We start from the raw sequence: 16,201 nt of genomic DNA, 5'->3' as shown, positions 1-16,201 counted from the left end.
CCTAGCAGTAATCAGTTAATCTCCAAGTGTCTTAATTTCCTCAGTTACTTAATAGTAAAGGATGGTGGCAGGTAGAATTGGATCACATAATCTTTTTTTTTTATTGGTACTAAAGCCTTTACTGTAATAAACCAAATATATTTACAATTTATACAAATGTTTAACCTTCAACAAAAATACAAAAAAACATTTCACAAGATGCAAAACCAGGAAACACGTTCATTGGAGACATGGATCACATAACCTTTACAGCTTTCCTAAGGTCTTGCATATTTCTCATACTGTTGTTTCCTTTTAAAGGAAAAAGTAGTTTTGAGGACCCACAAGAATATATTTTCACACTCTTATTTAAGAAATTCTGACTTAATGAAAATATATTTTTATATTAACTTATTACCACATAAGAGAAGCCTTTACTTTATAATTGGAAATTATTTTTAAAAGCTTAGCCTCTAATGAAAAGCCTCTTAAGAGTTCTTCTAGAATTCACTGACCATAAGATTATTCTAGTTTTAGCAACAGTAAATTTCTGCATATATGAATTCTCAGGTTATTTTCTCCTTACCTGGAAAGATAGCAGTATGAAAAATATGATGGTGAAGTTGAAAGTGCTGGGAAATGCCCGTATACCAAAAGATTTTGGGTTCAATTTCTGGCCGGGGCACATACCTAGGTTGTTGGCCCGATCATCTCCAATCGGAGTGCATCCTCGAGGCAACCAATCGATGTTTCTATCTCTTTCTCTATCTCAACCTCTATCTCTATCTCAATCTCTGTCTCCCTCTCCCTCCCTCCCTACCTCCTGCTCTCCCTCCTTCTCTAAAATCAATAAATATATCCTCGGCTGAGGATTAAAAAATAAAAAAATAAGGTTTCCCAATTTGGAATTATTGAGAACCATAAACACAAAAGTAGTTAGAAAAATATTTGATAGTAATCTTTGTTTTTAGAAGTAATGTATTCTTAAAGTAATCACAAAGAAGGCCTTCATCTATTTGGAGTTTTTTAAAGTGCTATTTAGCAAGCAAAATATTAAAGATGAGGCAGGGAACTGCTAATGATGCCTGTACTCTGAACATTTATTTATATATAAGAATTACTTCTCTTTTTTTTTTTTCATTTTGGCTTTAAGGTTTTCTGCCTTAAATAAAGCTCAGTCATATACATTTTATTCATTGTTAATATTTTTATGTTTCCAAGGGATGACTTACCCACTGCTCTTGAAACCAGCATTGACTGCTATAACAAGTATAAAATATTACCGAGGATTCATGATGTCTTATGTAAACTGATAGAGAAAGGCGAATCTGATCTCATTCAGAAAGGTTAGTCACCTTTTAATATTTTGGTGTACATGGTGTTCGCCCCCCCCTCGTCACTTATTTAATCTTAATGCATTGCTGTGAAGAGAAAATCAAACACGAAGGCAAGCACATCCAGAGAAATGTTGTTACACTTCTAAATTAAAAAGAAAAATATCAGATAAAATTTCAGTATTGTAAATGTCTTTGATTTTAATAACTGTTCATTTTGAAAAGTTGCCTCTCTATTAATTTTTGTTCTACTTCTTGGCGATCTAGCTTTATTAAGATTTTTTACCTTTATTGTCACCAGTCTTCTTTGAAGCTAATCTTAGGTACTTAATGTCATAAATGTAGTTAAATAAGAAATGTGACAGAAAATTGGTTGACATAGATCCTTAAGGTGTTCTAAATATTGTTTTAAAGTTTTCTTGTATTTTTCTAGAGCTTCAATGATTTTATATTTCTCTTTATTTTTTTCTTCTAATATGTTTTCTTCTTTCTTCTCTAGCAATGGACTTTGTGAGCCAAGAACAAGGTGAAATGACAATGCTCTATGATCTCTTCTTTGCCTTCCTACAAACGGGAAATTACAAAGAGGCCAAGAAGATCATTGAGGTGCGATTTTAACTACAGTATTCTAATAGTTCAGTTATTTAGAGTCTTAGGATGAGTTTAAAAATTTTAACCTTTAATTATACTTGTTCTAATTCATGTTAATATAATTCAATCCCAATAGTGGGGCGGTGGTGGGGAGATACTTGGCCAGTTTCTTTATCCTATATAATAAAACCCTAATATGCAAATCGACTGAACAGTGGAATGACCAGTCGCTATGACACACACTGACCACCAGGGGGCAGACGCTCAACGCAGGGGGAGTGCCGCCCAGCCAGAAGCCGCCTCCACAAGCCGCCTCCACTCAAGACAGGCAGACATCCCCTGAGGCGTTCCGGACTGTGAGAGGGCGCAGGCTGGGCTGAGGGAGCGCATGTGTCTCCTCCAACCCGCCCCCCCCCAAGTGCACCAATTTTGTGCACCAGGCCGCTAGTTGTATATAATTACAGTTCAGAAAAGGCAGCCTAGTTGTATATTGAATTTATTTCTTCACTTTGTTAAATTCACTGTTATATATCAAGATGACATTTGCATAAATCTTGGATTGTGGAACAATTAAATTAAACTGGCATTCCTGGGTATAAAGTTGTTAATCCTCTTTGCCAAGGAATTCTTTGTTCTTAAAAGCAGTGGGATTTAATTTGCTGCAGTCCATACTCAGATTTATTTGTAATGCTTGTCTGTAAATTAATCAGCCAAACAAGTGCTGTCTGCAACTGTTTGGCATTTAATTTAAAATTTCTTCTCTCTTTTTTTTTTTCTTTAACTATGGTAAGCAGCTTATGGGAAATAGTAGGTGACAAACCTGACCTATTTGGGATTCGTATATTTTATCTAAGTTTGAAATTTTGCTTACTGAAATCAATAAGTCAGAGAAAGGGCAACAATAAAGTCTGTACAAATTGTGATTAATTTCACTATTAAACAATTCTGTGTCCCCTAAAAAACTAAACATTCCCCAGAAGATGGACACATCACCCTAAAAACATATTTAACGTGATTATATAAATTTGTAAACACATCAGTAATTGTGTTTCTCTTAGATCATACTTTGCTATTACTTCGTGTCTTTTTCCAAAAGTGCCCATGGTGGATGGTACACAGAGGTGGTGTTTGGCCTTCTTGTTTGTATATTTATGACTGCTTATCATTAAATTGAAAACATAGATACATACCCATAAAATTATTAGTTTCTATTGATGTTTTGAAAGAAGAGAAAAGTCTAGTATGGAAAAGGACTGAAATTAATTCAGAACTTTCTTCTCTTCTTGTCTGTTTTATAACTTAATTGATCCTCTTGCCAGAGGCAAGTGGGACATGCTTTCTTGGACAGGTGTTTCTATAGTTTGAGTAGGTCATTTGTATTTTTTAGGAATGGTATAAATTCTTTCATTGTAAGTGCACAGTATGTATATCTGAAATTATGAGGGGAGCTGCCTGCCTATTAAGTTCTGCTGCTCTGTATGCATGGTATCAGTATTAGCAGGGCACTGATCAGAGTAGAAATTAAGCTCAGGTATTCAGATAATAGTGATGAAAGGTTCTACAGTAGATAATCACGTGTCTCTGTATGTAATAAGCAGGACAAAATAGGAAGAGCCAAAGGTATAGAGTGAGTTCTCCTTTTGCCATCTATTTGCTAGTGTGATAATGGGCAAGTTACTAAACCTTTTTACGCTTTCTCATCTATAAAAGGGAATACAGAGTGGGGCAAAAAGTAGGTTTACAGTCTATATGGAAAATAATACAATAATAATAATACAAGAATAAATTGTTTCTCATACTCTAAATTGTAAACCTACTTTTGCCCCACCCTGTATACTATCTTTTTAAGATTCAATCACATAATGTATGTAAAGCAGCTTGCCTGTTTCCTGGATTATGGTAGTAATCAATAATATTAATTCTCTTTGCCCCTGAAAGGTAGGGGTTGTATTATCTTTTTTACCCCACATAATTCACAATATGATGCTTAGCATAAGGTACATGCTTTTCACATGAATAGGCAATGAATAGGAATACTCTAAATCTTTGCCAGTGTACAACATCATTGAGTGTAATCATTTAGGAATGGCTGTCTACTGATGACAGAATTTTCGTAGTGGGGATATACAAAATTGCTTAAAGATTAAAGAGTAGCTTTACAGAATTCCTACAATCTCCTAGAGTCGTTCAGCAAGGTGCATAATTAATATATGAGAATATATTGTGGTACATTTTAGTTGCTTTTTATTTATTTATTTATTTATTTATTAATATATTTTTTATTGAATTTTTACAGAGAGCAAGGAAGAGGGATAGATAGCTAGAAACATCGATGAGAGAGAAACATCAGCTGCCTCCTGCACACCCCCTGCTGGGGATGTGCCCACAACCAAGGTACATGCCCTTGACCGGAATCGAACCTGGGACCCTTCAGTCCGCAGGCCGACGCTCTATCCACTGAGCCAAACCGGTTTCGGCTTTAGTTGCTTTTTAAAAAATGGTTAGTTGGAGCTGAATTAAAGTTGGGAACTTGCTTTTTTCACTATTGAATTCAAGACCTGGAGTTCTTTCTTACAGTTTTCTAAGGATTACTGAAAAATGCAAATTAATAAGCTAGGACTGTATCAGCATATGAAAGAATATTATAAATACTGAGTAACATTTTTATCATTCCCCAAAATGCAGTAGTGCCTTACCAATGGGTAGATTCATTAGGGTTGAATTTCCAAAGCAAAATCTACAATGAAGCTTCTTTGATTTGAAGCACTGTAGTAGATAAGATTAAACCAGTGATTAAAATGAACATAGACTTATTTTTATACATGGATTATTGTAGGAGGATGGGATTATACCTGTTATTTTGCTTTATGCTTTTCTGGGTTTTCTATAATGAGAAAATATATATGTGTGTGTGTGTGTGTGTATATATATATTTTTTTTATTTTTTTTTCTTATACTCAGAAAAAGTGTTATTTTCTTCCAAAAGAAAGAGTAAGAGAGAGAGGTGAATTAGACTAAGATCAACCCTCAGGGAGCTAATATGAAACTCCTTGAACATGAGATTAATATGTGAAGAGAATTGGTATATAAGACTGAGAAGTGTTAACTGCTATAAATATAAATAGGTATGCAAGTTCAAGAGTAGAACTTATTCCCTAGTAGGAAATTAGGTAAGATTTTCTGGAGGATATGGGGTATGAAGAGGAGACTGGTGGGTATGTTAGTACTTAACATGGGGAGTTTGAGAGGTTAGGAAGTATTAGAGCAAAGAAGTAGAAAAGGGGAGATCACTATATATTCTCTTCCCTCCTTCCCAGCTTTATTGAAATATACTTGACAAATAGTACTGTGTAAGTTTAAGGTGTACAAGGTATTGATTTGATATATTTATATATTATAAAATGATTACCACAGTAGCATTAGTTAATACCTCCATCACCTCACATAATTACCATTTCTTTTTTGTAGTGAGAGTAATTAAAATCTCTCTTATAAACTTTGAAGTAAATAATATGGTATTCTTAACTCTAATCACCATCCCTAGAACTGGATGTTTGTACCTTGACCATCATCTCCCCATTTCCCACACCCTTTGAGTCCCTGGCAACCACCATTCTACTTTCTGTTTCTAGGAGTTAGAATTTTTAAGATTCCACATATAAGTGATATCATCCAGTATTTGTCTTTCTCTTGTCTGACTTATTTCACTTAGCATAATGCCTTGAAGGTCCATTCATGTTGTTGCAAATGACAGAATTTGTTTCTTTCTCTTGCATGTAATATATATCATATCTTTATACATTCATCATAGACAAACAGTTTTTTTTTCCATGTTTTGACTATAGTGAATAATACTGCAGTGAATATGGAACACAGAAATATCTTGGAGGTCCTGATTTCATTTCCTTTGGATATATATCCAGAAGTGTGATTGCTGGATCATATGGTAGCTCTATTTTTAATCTTTTGAGGAACCTTCATACTATTTTCCATTCCCACCAACAGTGCACAAGGGTTCCCTTTTCTCCATATCCTTGCCAACACTTACCTTGTCTTGTTTTTTTTTGTGAGTGTGGAAGGGAGGGTGAGGGACAGAAACATTGATTGTTGTCTTCTTTATGACAGCCAATCTAACAGAAGCAAGGTAATAACTCATTGTGGTTTTGATTTGCATTTCCCTGATGATTAGTGATGTTGAGCATCTTTTCATGTACTTGTTGGTCATTTGTATTTCTTCTTTGGAAAACTGTTTATTCAGCTCCCCTGCCCATTTTTTAATTGGATTGTTTTTTACTATTGAGATGTATGAATTCCTTATATAGTTTGGATATTAACCCCTTATCAGATATATGACTTGCAGATATTTTATCTCATTTTGTAGGTTGCTTTTTAATTTTGTTTATTTTTTTTCTTACACTATGCAAAAGCTTTTTAATTTGATGTGGTCCAACTTGTTTATTTTTGTTGCTTCTGGTTTTGGTGCCTTATCCAAAAAATCGTTGCTAAGACTAATATCAAGAAGCTTTTCCCTATGTTGTCTTCTAGGAATTTTATGGTTTCAGGTCTTGTAGTAAAATCTTAAATCCATTGTGAGTTATTTTTTGTGACTGGCATAAGATAGGAGTACAACTTCATTCTTCATGTGATTATCCAGTCTTCCCAATGACATTTATTAAAGAGACTAGAGGCCCGGTGCACGAATTTGTGCATGAGTGGGCCCCTTGGGGTAGCCTGCAGAGATTGGGCCCCAGCTCGCGCCCCCAGCCCCACAGTCCCGCCTGGCACCCTGCCTTGGCTTGGCACCGCCCACTCACCTGCTCCACCATCCCACCTGCAGGACGATCAATTCGGGCCACCCCCCCCTACCATCTGCGGGGTGAAGGACCCCCACTCACACCCGCCTTGGCCTGGCTCCGCCCACTCACCTGCTCCACCATTCCACAGTGGTCCCGCTGTTGTCAGGGCCCTTTGGGGCCTGCAGCTCCTCCACTGCTGCCTGCTGCCAGCGCTGCTTCACCAACACCCGCCATGTTCCACACTGCCCCCTGGTGGTCAGCACATGTCATAGTGAGCTGTCAAACAACTGCCTGAGGGGACAATTTGCATATTAGGCTTTTGTTATATAGGATTACCTTCTTTCCCCATTAAGTATTCTTGGCTCCCTTGTCAAATATTAGCTGACCATATATGCAAAGATTTATTTCTGGCCTCTCGATTCTGTTCCATTGATGTATGTGTCTGTTATGCCAGTACCATACTGTTTTTATAACTATAGCTTTGAAGTATAATTAGTGTCTACTCTTAACACCTGGTTGAAGTGCATCATGTTCAGTTGACAATAGTTAGACTGTTAGTTTGACTTGCTCAGCCATAAATATTATCCTCCTTACTAGATATGGTCTATAAGTCTATCTCTGAAGATTTTGGAGAAAAGGACTAACATTGAAAGGATTAATAAGTTCTATGATACCCTTTTTCCTCACCTGCTATCCTGGGTATGGGGATAAATAGTTGAGTTTTTTATTTTTTTTAATATATTTTGTTGATTTTTTTTTTTTTACAGAGAGGAAGGGAGAGGGATAGAGAGTTAGAAACATTAATGGGAGAGAAACATCGATCAACTGCCTCCTGCACACCTCCTACTGGGGATGTGCCTGCAACCAAGGTACGTGCCCTTGACCGGAATCAAACCTGGGACCTTTCAGTCCACAGGCCGACGCTCTTATCCACTGAGCCAAACCGGTTAGGGCAATAGTTGAGTTCTTGTTATTGTCTCATCCCTCTTATACATTTGATTTTCCTCCTAATGCTCTGGCTAGAGAACATGAGGCTAGAGGTAATTGTTTGTTTTCCATTTTCCATTTCCAGCAGTAATAGCAAAAAAAAAATTAAAACATAAAACTTTCACCTATTTGACATGACTCAGTGGTTGAGCATCGACCTATGAATCAGGAGGTCATGGTTCAATTCCTGGTCAGGGCACATGCCCAGGTTGTGGGCTCAATCCCCAGAATGGGGCATGCAGGAGACAGCTGATCAATGATTCTCTCTCATCATTGATGTTTTTCTCTCTCCCTTCCTCTCTGAAATCTATAAAAATATACTAAAAAACAACAACATAGCCCTAGCCAGTTTGACTCAGCAGATAGAGCGTTGGCCTGCAGACTGAAGGGTCCCGGGTTCAATCTGGTCAGAGGCACATGCCCAGGTTGCAGGCTTGATCCCCAGTAGGTGCATGCAGAAGGCAGTGATCAGTGATTTTCTCTCATCATTGATGTTTCGATCTCTCCCTCTTCCTTTCTCTCTGAAATCAATAAAAATATATTAAAAAATAAAACACACAAAAAACAACATTTTCTATTTCAGTCTAATTTATTAAGATTGTGAGGTTTTTTGAAATACAGTTTGAAGTAAAAGAATCTTCATTTCTTTTCACTTTAAAGGTAGTAATTACTTTGTCTATTTTTACTAGTATACATAAAAGCCTTATTATAACAACAGATTTACTAGTATATCAGTAATATAATGAAATAAAAGTAATGAAGGTTATTTTAGATTACTTCTTGAACTTATATAAGTGAACCTAGTACTAAATCGGAACTTCACAGTTTTGAAGCACAGCAACCCAGTTTTTTATTGTTTTCTATTACAATAAGTAATTTATCTTCATTGTTCATTAAATAGATTGTATATAGCAAAACAAAAAACTAGAGGTGAGTCCATTTAATTCAGCATTAACTGGTTTTTGAAAAGTTATATTCAATGTCCCAGTTAGAATTTTATTCTTCTCCCTGTTTTTATTACATTTTTCTATTTTTGCCTTCAACTTGCAGTGTTTAAAATTCAGTAAGATGTTAAGAGATAAGCCAGAAATGTAGACTCTTTTACAGAAGCCTAGGAGATTTAGTTAATCTGACCTAGATGTTCTTTTGATGATTGAGACTTACTAGTATATGTGAAAGCAGTTCTCAATTTCAAAATGAAACATAGGAATATGTGCTGTCAAGTCAGCTGTCCTGCCAGTGACAGAGATTAATCAGCCACAAAAGGAAGAGTTTTCTATAAAAGTTGTGCTATTTATAGATCGTTGGCATTTGGATCAGCAATAATATTGAAAGTTGTAAGTGAATGTAGTCCTTGCATTTTGCCATGTTCGAAAGAGGATTGTCTAGTGTTTTTTCTAGGGCTTTTTGTATGCAGTTGATGTTGGTTTCATTTTCAGCATAATGCATGTGAAGCAAAACAGATAATGTAAGAAAATCCATGGGTGGAAGTTATGTGAAAATGTAAATATTAATGATACTTGAGAATATAGTTAAAAATTAATTCATTCAACATTCATTTCTTGTATTCCAGAATGTGAACACTTGTACAGGTAGCATGCGAACACTTATACAACTTCTGTACCAGTTTTTTCATTATTCTGTCAAAGCTCTGAGTTGTTAGTTTCTGCTTTAGTTGTTAATTTAACATTATATAATATTATTTTAAGAAATAAAAATAGGAAGGTTTATAAATAAGAGATCCTAGTGAGGGGGTACCTGGTTTGGTCAGCCGAGCTGAATGGAGATATCAGTAAAGGTTCTCCTGTAGACTAGAGCGGCCAGGGCTCTCGTGAGTGTGTAGTTTTGTTATCATAATGCTGTGATTGAACTGTGGTATTTAATGGTGAAGCCCTCTTACACAAGGTGAAACTACTTAGAGTTTCACTGACAAATCCTTGGAATTATATGTATAATGGTTTGGCTTTTATTCCAGTATCCAGAATTGTAAAATAATTGCTTTGAAGCCGGAGTTATTGACTAAATGTCAGTAATTTCTAATTGAGGATATAAGGATATAACATGGCTCAATTATTGAAATAAACTAAGACTCTGAACTAATTGTAAATACTTAGCTTGACTTAAGTACTTAGCTCTTTAGACATTTAGTTTTAGATCTAGGCAAGCATTTGCGGTAGTCAGAAGACTTTTATCACTAAAATTTTACAAAGCATTTTTAAAAGCTATTGGTTTATTATTGTGACAGTTGTTATTAAAGTCTATGCAACATTAGTAAATTTTGCTTCCTGAATATATTGGGATCTGAGAGAGAGAGAGAGAGAGAGAGGGAGGGGGGGGGGGGAAGGAGGGAGGGAGGGAGAGATTTGACATACTTTGGAGTTTAAGTTCATTATTTCAAGATTTCTTTTTGAACTAAAGGAAGCTTAACCATTTTAATAACTAAAGATTTATGGAATGAAATTGATCTGTAAAACAGCATTTTGAAATAACCCAAATCTTACAGACACAGGTTAAGCATTGGTTGTGTGTTATGCTCTATTCTAATCCTAAAGGTCTTTGATAATTATGGGTTTAAGTTGTAGGTTCCTTAAATGTATATGTTTGAGAAGGAGGCAGCAAATCCATGAAAGGAAAACTATTTGTCTTTGAAAAATTAACATTTAGCTACAGCCTTACCTTATGTGCTATGTGATTTTTATTTTTTATTTTACAGACTCCAGGCATTAGAGCACGACCTACCAGACTTCAGTGGTTTTGTGATAGATGTATTTCAAGTAATCAGGTTTGTGTTTAATTTCTGGTCTCAAGTACCTAAAACTGTGAGTAGGAAGCAAGTGTCCTGCTTGTCATATGAGCACTTGGGGATTTCAGGAGATACAGTGTTATTAATGGAAGTAGTGTTATCTTGGTTGTTTTCCAAATAAGCTATGGCTTAATTCTTATTTCCGAGGTGCCGTAGTTCCTAAAAATTCTGATTTGGGCCCTGAAGATTTTAGCTTGTCTTATTTTATTTATTTTGAGCAGGCTAACTTTATTTCCTTGGCAATTAAAATCTGCTTTAATCCTTAATGACTAGAGGAGTCGCTTGCTGGGAGCCCAGTGCAATTTCTGCTTTACTTCTCCTACCTCCCCTGCAGTTCAGATATCTGTCCACATCTTGCCAAGTAAAAGCCACAGGGGAAGAAGAACTTGTATGGAAGAATATTCTTGAAAAACAGAGTGTATACTCAGAGTCCTCCACCCCAAATATCTTTGAAAATTCTCAAATGCACCTTGTGGAGGTTCCCTCAACTAGATAATTGATCATGTTGTGTCCTTGACTCCAAGGAACCTTTGAACCCTTTCACTTAAAAAATTTTTTTTTTAAATTGTGATAAAATATGTGTAACATAAAATTTCCCGTTTTAATCATTTTAAGGTGTACAGGCTAGTGGCATTAAGCACATTCACATCATTGTGCTCAGGCCTTTAATTTTGAAGTAAAGTTAATTTACCTTTTTTGGGTAAAGCTAATTTCAAGGATTATTCAACTGAGATTTGTGAACTATAAAATATTTTATATAATCTAGATCCATCTCTTCATATTTTTAAGGTTGAAACTCTAGAAAAATTAGTGGAGCTGACACAGAAGCTATTTGAATGTGACAGAGACCAGCTGTACTACAATCTGCTAAAACTATATAGTAAGTAATCTGACTGGTCCTCGTATTTTCATTTTAGAAACATTTATTTACTCTGTTGAAGGCAGTAGACAGACAGGAAAGGGGTCTCCTGCTTTGAGGAAGCACCAGGGATTGTCAAATGTGGAATCTTCAACAGAGGCTTAAGAAGAGGGCAGATTGAACTTTATCACAAAATGTTATATTTAATCGCTAGACACTGTGCAATCTTCATAATTTTTGATATTCTTACTGCAGTAATGAGAAGTGAGAAAAATCTTCATCAGACTTGCAGAATTTAATAGGACTTTTGAATATACACTATTTTTTTTTCCTTTTTACTTAAATCCTCTAGATCAGTGATTTTTCAACCTTTTTCATCTCATGGCACACATTAACTAATTACTGAAATTCTGCGGCGCACCAAGAAATATTCTATATTTCTTACCAATTTGACAAAAAAAAAATAGGTGTAATTTTGATTCATTCACACCAGACAGCTATTGTTGTGTTGGCTGTTATTTTTTTATTTGACAATCTAAGGGAAAAAAGGTCAGTGCCCCTGACTAAATAGGCAGTTATTGTCTGTTTTTTAAATCCTTGCAGCACACTGGTTAAAATCATGGCTCCAGATGTTATCAGTCACTTCTATAACTAGGTAACTGTCGACAGTGATCATGAGTATAGATCTTTTTCCAGAATAATGCATATTGATGTACGAACTCATTGCTAAGCAGTGGAACAGAATAGAGAGCCCAGAAATAAATCCATGCCTGTATAGTCAGTATTTGACAAAGGAGGCAAAAACATACAATGGACTAAAGATAGTCTATTTAATAAGTGGTGTTGGGAAAATTAGATAGATACTTACAAAAAAAATTAAACTACCACCTTTTTACACTGCACACAAGAATAAACTTAAAATGAATTAAAAGCTTAAATGTTAGACTTGAAACCATAAAAATCCTAGAAGAAAACATAGTAAAATCTCAGACATTTCTTGTAGCAATATTTTTTTCTGCTATATCTCCTTGGGCAAGGGAAACAAAAGAAAAAATAAACAAATGGGAGTACATCCAACTAAAGAGTTTTTACACAGCAAAGGAAACCATCAACAAAATGAAAAGTCAAATCACTGAATGTGAGAACATACTCACTAGTGATACATCTGCTAAGAGGTAAATATCTAAAATCTATAAAGAGCTTATAAAACTCAACACCAAAAACCCAAACAATCCAATAAAAAAATGGGCAAAAAAACCTGAATAGACACTTCTCCAAAGAGGACATACAGATGCCCATTGGACATATGAAAGAATACTCGGTGTCACTAATCATCAGAGAATGCAAGTTAAAGCCATAATGAGATAGCACCTCACACCTGTCAGAATGGCTATATCAATAAATCAACAAACAACCAGTGTTGGCAAGGATACGGAGAAAGGGGAACCCTTGCACTGTTGGTGGGAACGCAGACTGGTGCAACCACTGTGGAAAGCAGTATGGAGTTACCTTAAGAAATTAAAAATGGAACTGCTTCATGATCCAGTGATTCCTCTTCTGGAGAGTTATCTAAAGGAACCCAAAACACTAATTTGAAAGAATATATGCTCTCCTATGTTCATTGCAGTGTTATTTACAATAGCCATAATCTAGAAGCAGCCCAGTGTCCATCAGAAAATGAGTGGATGAAAAAAACTGTGGTACATCTACTCTGCTGTAAAAAAGAAGAAAATTTCACCCTTGCAACAGCATGGATGGACCTGGAGAACATTATGCTAAGTGAAATAAGCCAATCAGAGAAAGACAAGTACAATATGATTTCACTCATATGAAATTTATGGAATTTAATGAACAAACTGAACTATCAAGCAAATAGAGACAGACTCAGAGAGCAGGCAGATAGCTCAGGGAGAGGTATGAAGGGATTGAGCAAAAAAGAAAAAAGTCATGGACACGGACAACAGTATGGTGATTTCAGGGGTGGAGAGGAATGGGTGGAGGGGGTAGAGGGCATAGAGGGGATAAAAGATGGATGAAAAAAATAAAACGAAGTAAAATTTTATAAAAAATTATCACACACTGTCATAGAAATTTTTCAAGTCAATCTAAGAGACAAAATTCTCCCTACTCAACTAAGTGAAAAAGTTTGTTGTTTAGTCACTTTTGAGGAAAATCATACTGTTGCAGACTCAATTATTTGAGATGCTCAGCTATGTACTGTACCTTATACATGTACTCATTCTCTTTCCAAAGTTTGAAGTACCTGTCTATGATTTTGATTTCAGCAGTGGGCAGTTTCTCAGTTACTTTAAAAAGACAAACTTTATCAACATATTTCTACGGTGTTTAATAAAGTTCAGGGTTTTGTGTTGTTGCTTTTTTTGGGGGAGGGGAGTTGGATTTTAATAGGTAAGGATTATCTATGGTTTAAAATTCAAAAGATATACAGAAAAAAGTGTTGTTGTTTTTTTACTTTGGTCCACAATCACTCTGTTCCTTTCCTTGGAGGCGATATTTGAAATAATGCTTCCTTCAACATCAAATAGAAAGTCCTAAGTATTTTCATGAATTCTACTTAATATGTTCATTCATTTCTGTTTCATCAAATTTTATAGATATAAACAGTGACTGGCAAAGAGCTGATGCTGCCTGGAATAAAATGCAAGAAGAAAATATTATTCCTCGTGCAAAGACATTAAGATTATTAGCAGACATCCTTAGAAACAACAATCAGGAAGTTCCATTTGATGTACCTGAGGTAATTTGTTTTTAACTGTAAGCATAACAGATTTTCCTGTCAATATAACTTTAGGTCATAGATTAGTGCAGTTTTATACTGAAAAGATCACCGTATTTGCCACTTTTTGTGTAACTGAATAATTTTGTTTTTAAGTTGTGGGATGAGGATAAAAAAGATTCCCTGAATACTCCACCACCATCACTTGAAGAAATTAATTTACAGAAAGATCTATTGAGTGCCTGCCAAAGGAAGAAAAGCAAAGGTAAGCATGTACACTAGGGTGTTCTTTCTAATAACATGGATCTAAGCCCAACAAATTAGAATGTTTATAGAATAGAGATGGAACTGTAATTGTATATATTAATTCTTATTTTTTTTAATTAATGAAAACATTTTGGGGCAACTGGAAAAATTTAAATATTGACTGAGTGGTAGGTAATATTAAGGAATTGCTCTCATTTTTGTTAGATATTATAATGATAATTATGATTTATAGGATTATGTCCTAAATTTGGGGATATATAATAAAGTATTGACAGATGAAAAAAATCTAGATTTTTGTAATTTATTTTATTTTTAAAAATATATATATTTTATTGATTTTAGAGAAGAAAGAAGAGGGAGAGGGAGAGATAGAAACATCAATGATGAGAGAGAATCATTGATTGGCTGCCTCCCGCATGCCCCCTACTGGGGACCGAGCCCACAACCCAGGCATATGCCCTTGGCCAGAATCGAACCTGGGACCCTTCAGTCTGCAGGCTGACGCTGTATCCATTGAACCAAACCAGCTAGGGCTGTAATTTATTTTAAAATACTTCAGCTATAAAAAAAACAAAGAGCAAATCTGGCAAAATGTTGATAATTATTACTATAGATAGGTGATGGATGTTTGGGGTTCATTACACTATTCTTTAGATTTTTCTGTACATTTGAAGTTTTTCATACTAAAAAACTAAAATAGGTATACTTTTTTTTCAAAATTACTCTTTGAAAATAGCATTATCATGAAAATTTTTTGGTATATAAATTTTAATATATTTTTTGCTTTTATTTATTTTTATTATTTTAAATATATTTTTATTGATTTCAGAAAGGAAGGGAGAGAGATAGAAACATCAATGATGAGAATCATTGATTGGCTGCCTCCTGCACACCCCCCACTGGGGATCGAGCCCGCCACCCGGGCATGTGCCCTTAAGTCCGCAGGCTGACTATCTCCACTGAGCCAAACCAGCCAGGGCTTTTTTGCTTTATTTGAAAGCAAAAAATCGTTAGGGTATTAACTACCCTAATCATATTGTATGCTGAAGTAATTAACCAATATAGTAGTCTCCCTTCATGTGTGGGGAATATGTCCCAAGACATCCAGTGGATACCTGAAACCTCAGTAGTACTGAACTCTTTATATACTGTTTTTTCCTATCACACATACCTATGATAAAGTTTAATTTATAAATTAGGCAAGTAAGAGATTAACAACGATAACTAATCCTAATATATAAAAAGCCAAGGGCCATCATGATCCAAACAACTGGACGGATGACCGAACAGCAGGCTGCGTGGTGTGACCAGGCCAGGAGGGGGGTTAGTGAGGGACGACCAAACTACTGAACAGCAGGCTGCATGGGGCAATCAGGCCGGCAGGGGGGCAGTTGGGGGTGACCAGGCCGGCAGGGGGGCAGTTGGGGGTGACCAGGCCAGCAGGGGGGGCGGTTGGGGGCGACCAGGCAGGTGGGGGGGGGCAGTTAGGGGCGATCATGCAGAGGTGGTTAGGGGCAATCAGGCAAGCAGGCAGGTAAGCAGTTAGGAGCCAGCGATCCCGGATTGTAAGAGGGATGTCTGACTGCCTATTTATGCCCAATCCCCGGGAGTTGGACATCCCCTGAGGGGTCCCGGAATGGAGAGGGTGCAGGCTGTGCTGAGGGTACACCCCCCCCCCCCCGTGTACGAATTTCATGCACTGGGCCTCTAGTAATAAAATAGAACAGTTACAATAATATATTGTAATAAAAGTTATGTGAATGTCACATTATTAAGTAAAATAAGGGATACTTGAACACAAACAAGCACTGCAAAATGAGACAGTTGATCTGATAATGGACATGGCAA

At 36.0% G+C, this 16,201-nt stretch overlaps 1 protein-coding gene across 1 annotated transcript in view; it reads left to right on the top strand.

Moving 5' to 3' along the window:
* Positions 1 to 16,201, top strand: part of LRPPRC (leucine rich pentatricopeptide repeat containing) — an 88,726-nt gene that overhangs the window by 51,269 nt on the left and 21,256 nt on the right. The window contains exons 24-29 of the mRNA XM_028140007.2: positions 1,201 to 1,325; positions 1,813 to 1,919; positions 10,401 to 10,469; positions 11,280 to 11,370; positions 13,965 to 14,107; positions 14,243 to 14,351. Coding sequence (XP_027995808.2) covers positions 1,201 to 1,325; positions 1,813 to 1,919; positions 10,401 to 10,469; positions 11,280 to 11,370; positions 13,965 to 14,107; positions 14,243 to 14,351 — 644 coding nt within the window. The remainder of the gene's footprint in view (positions 1 to 1,200; positions 1,326 to 1,812; positions 1,920 to 10,400; positions 10,470 to 11,279; positions 11,371 to 13,964; positions 14,108 to 14,242; positions 14,352 to 16,201) is intronic.

This window comes from Eptesicus fuscus, chromosome 16 (genome assembly GCF_027574615.1).
Source record: "Eptesicus fuscus isolate TK198812 chromosome 16, DD_ASM_mEF_20220401, whole genome shotgun sequence".
Classification (NCBI taxonomy): domain Eukaryota; kingdom Metazoa; phylum Chordata; class Mammalia; order Chiroptera; family Vespertilionidae; genus Eptesicus; species Eptesicus fuscus.
This window is presented reverse-complemented; position numbering and strand designations above follow the sequence as displayed.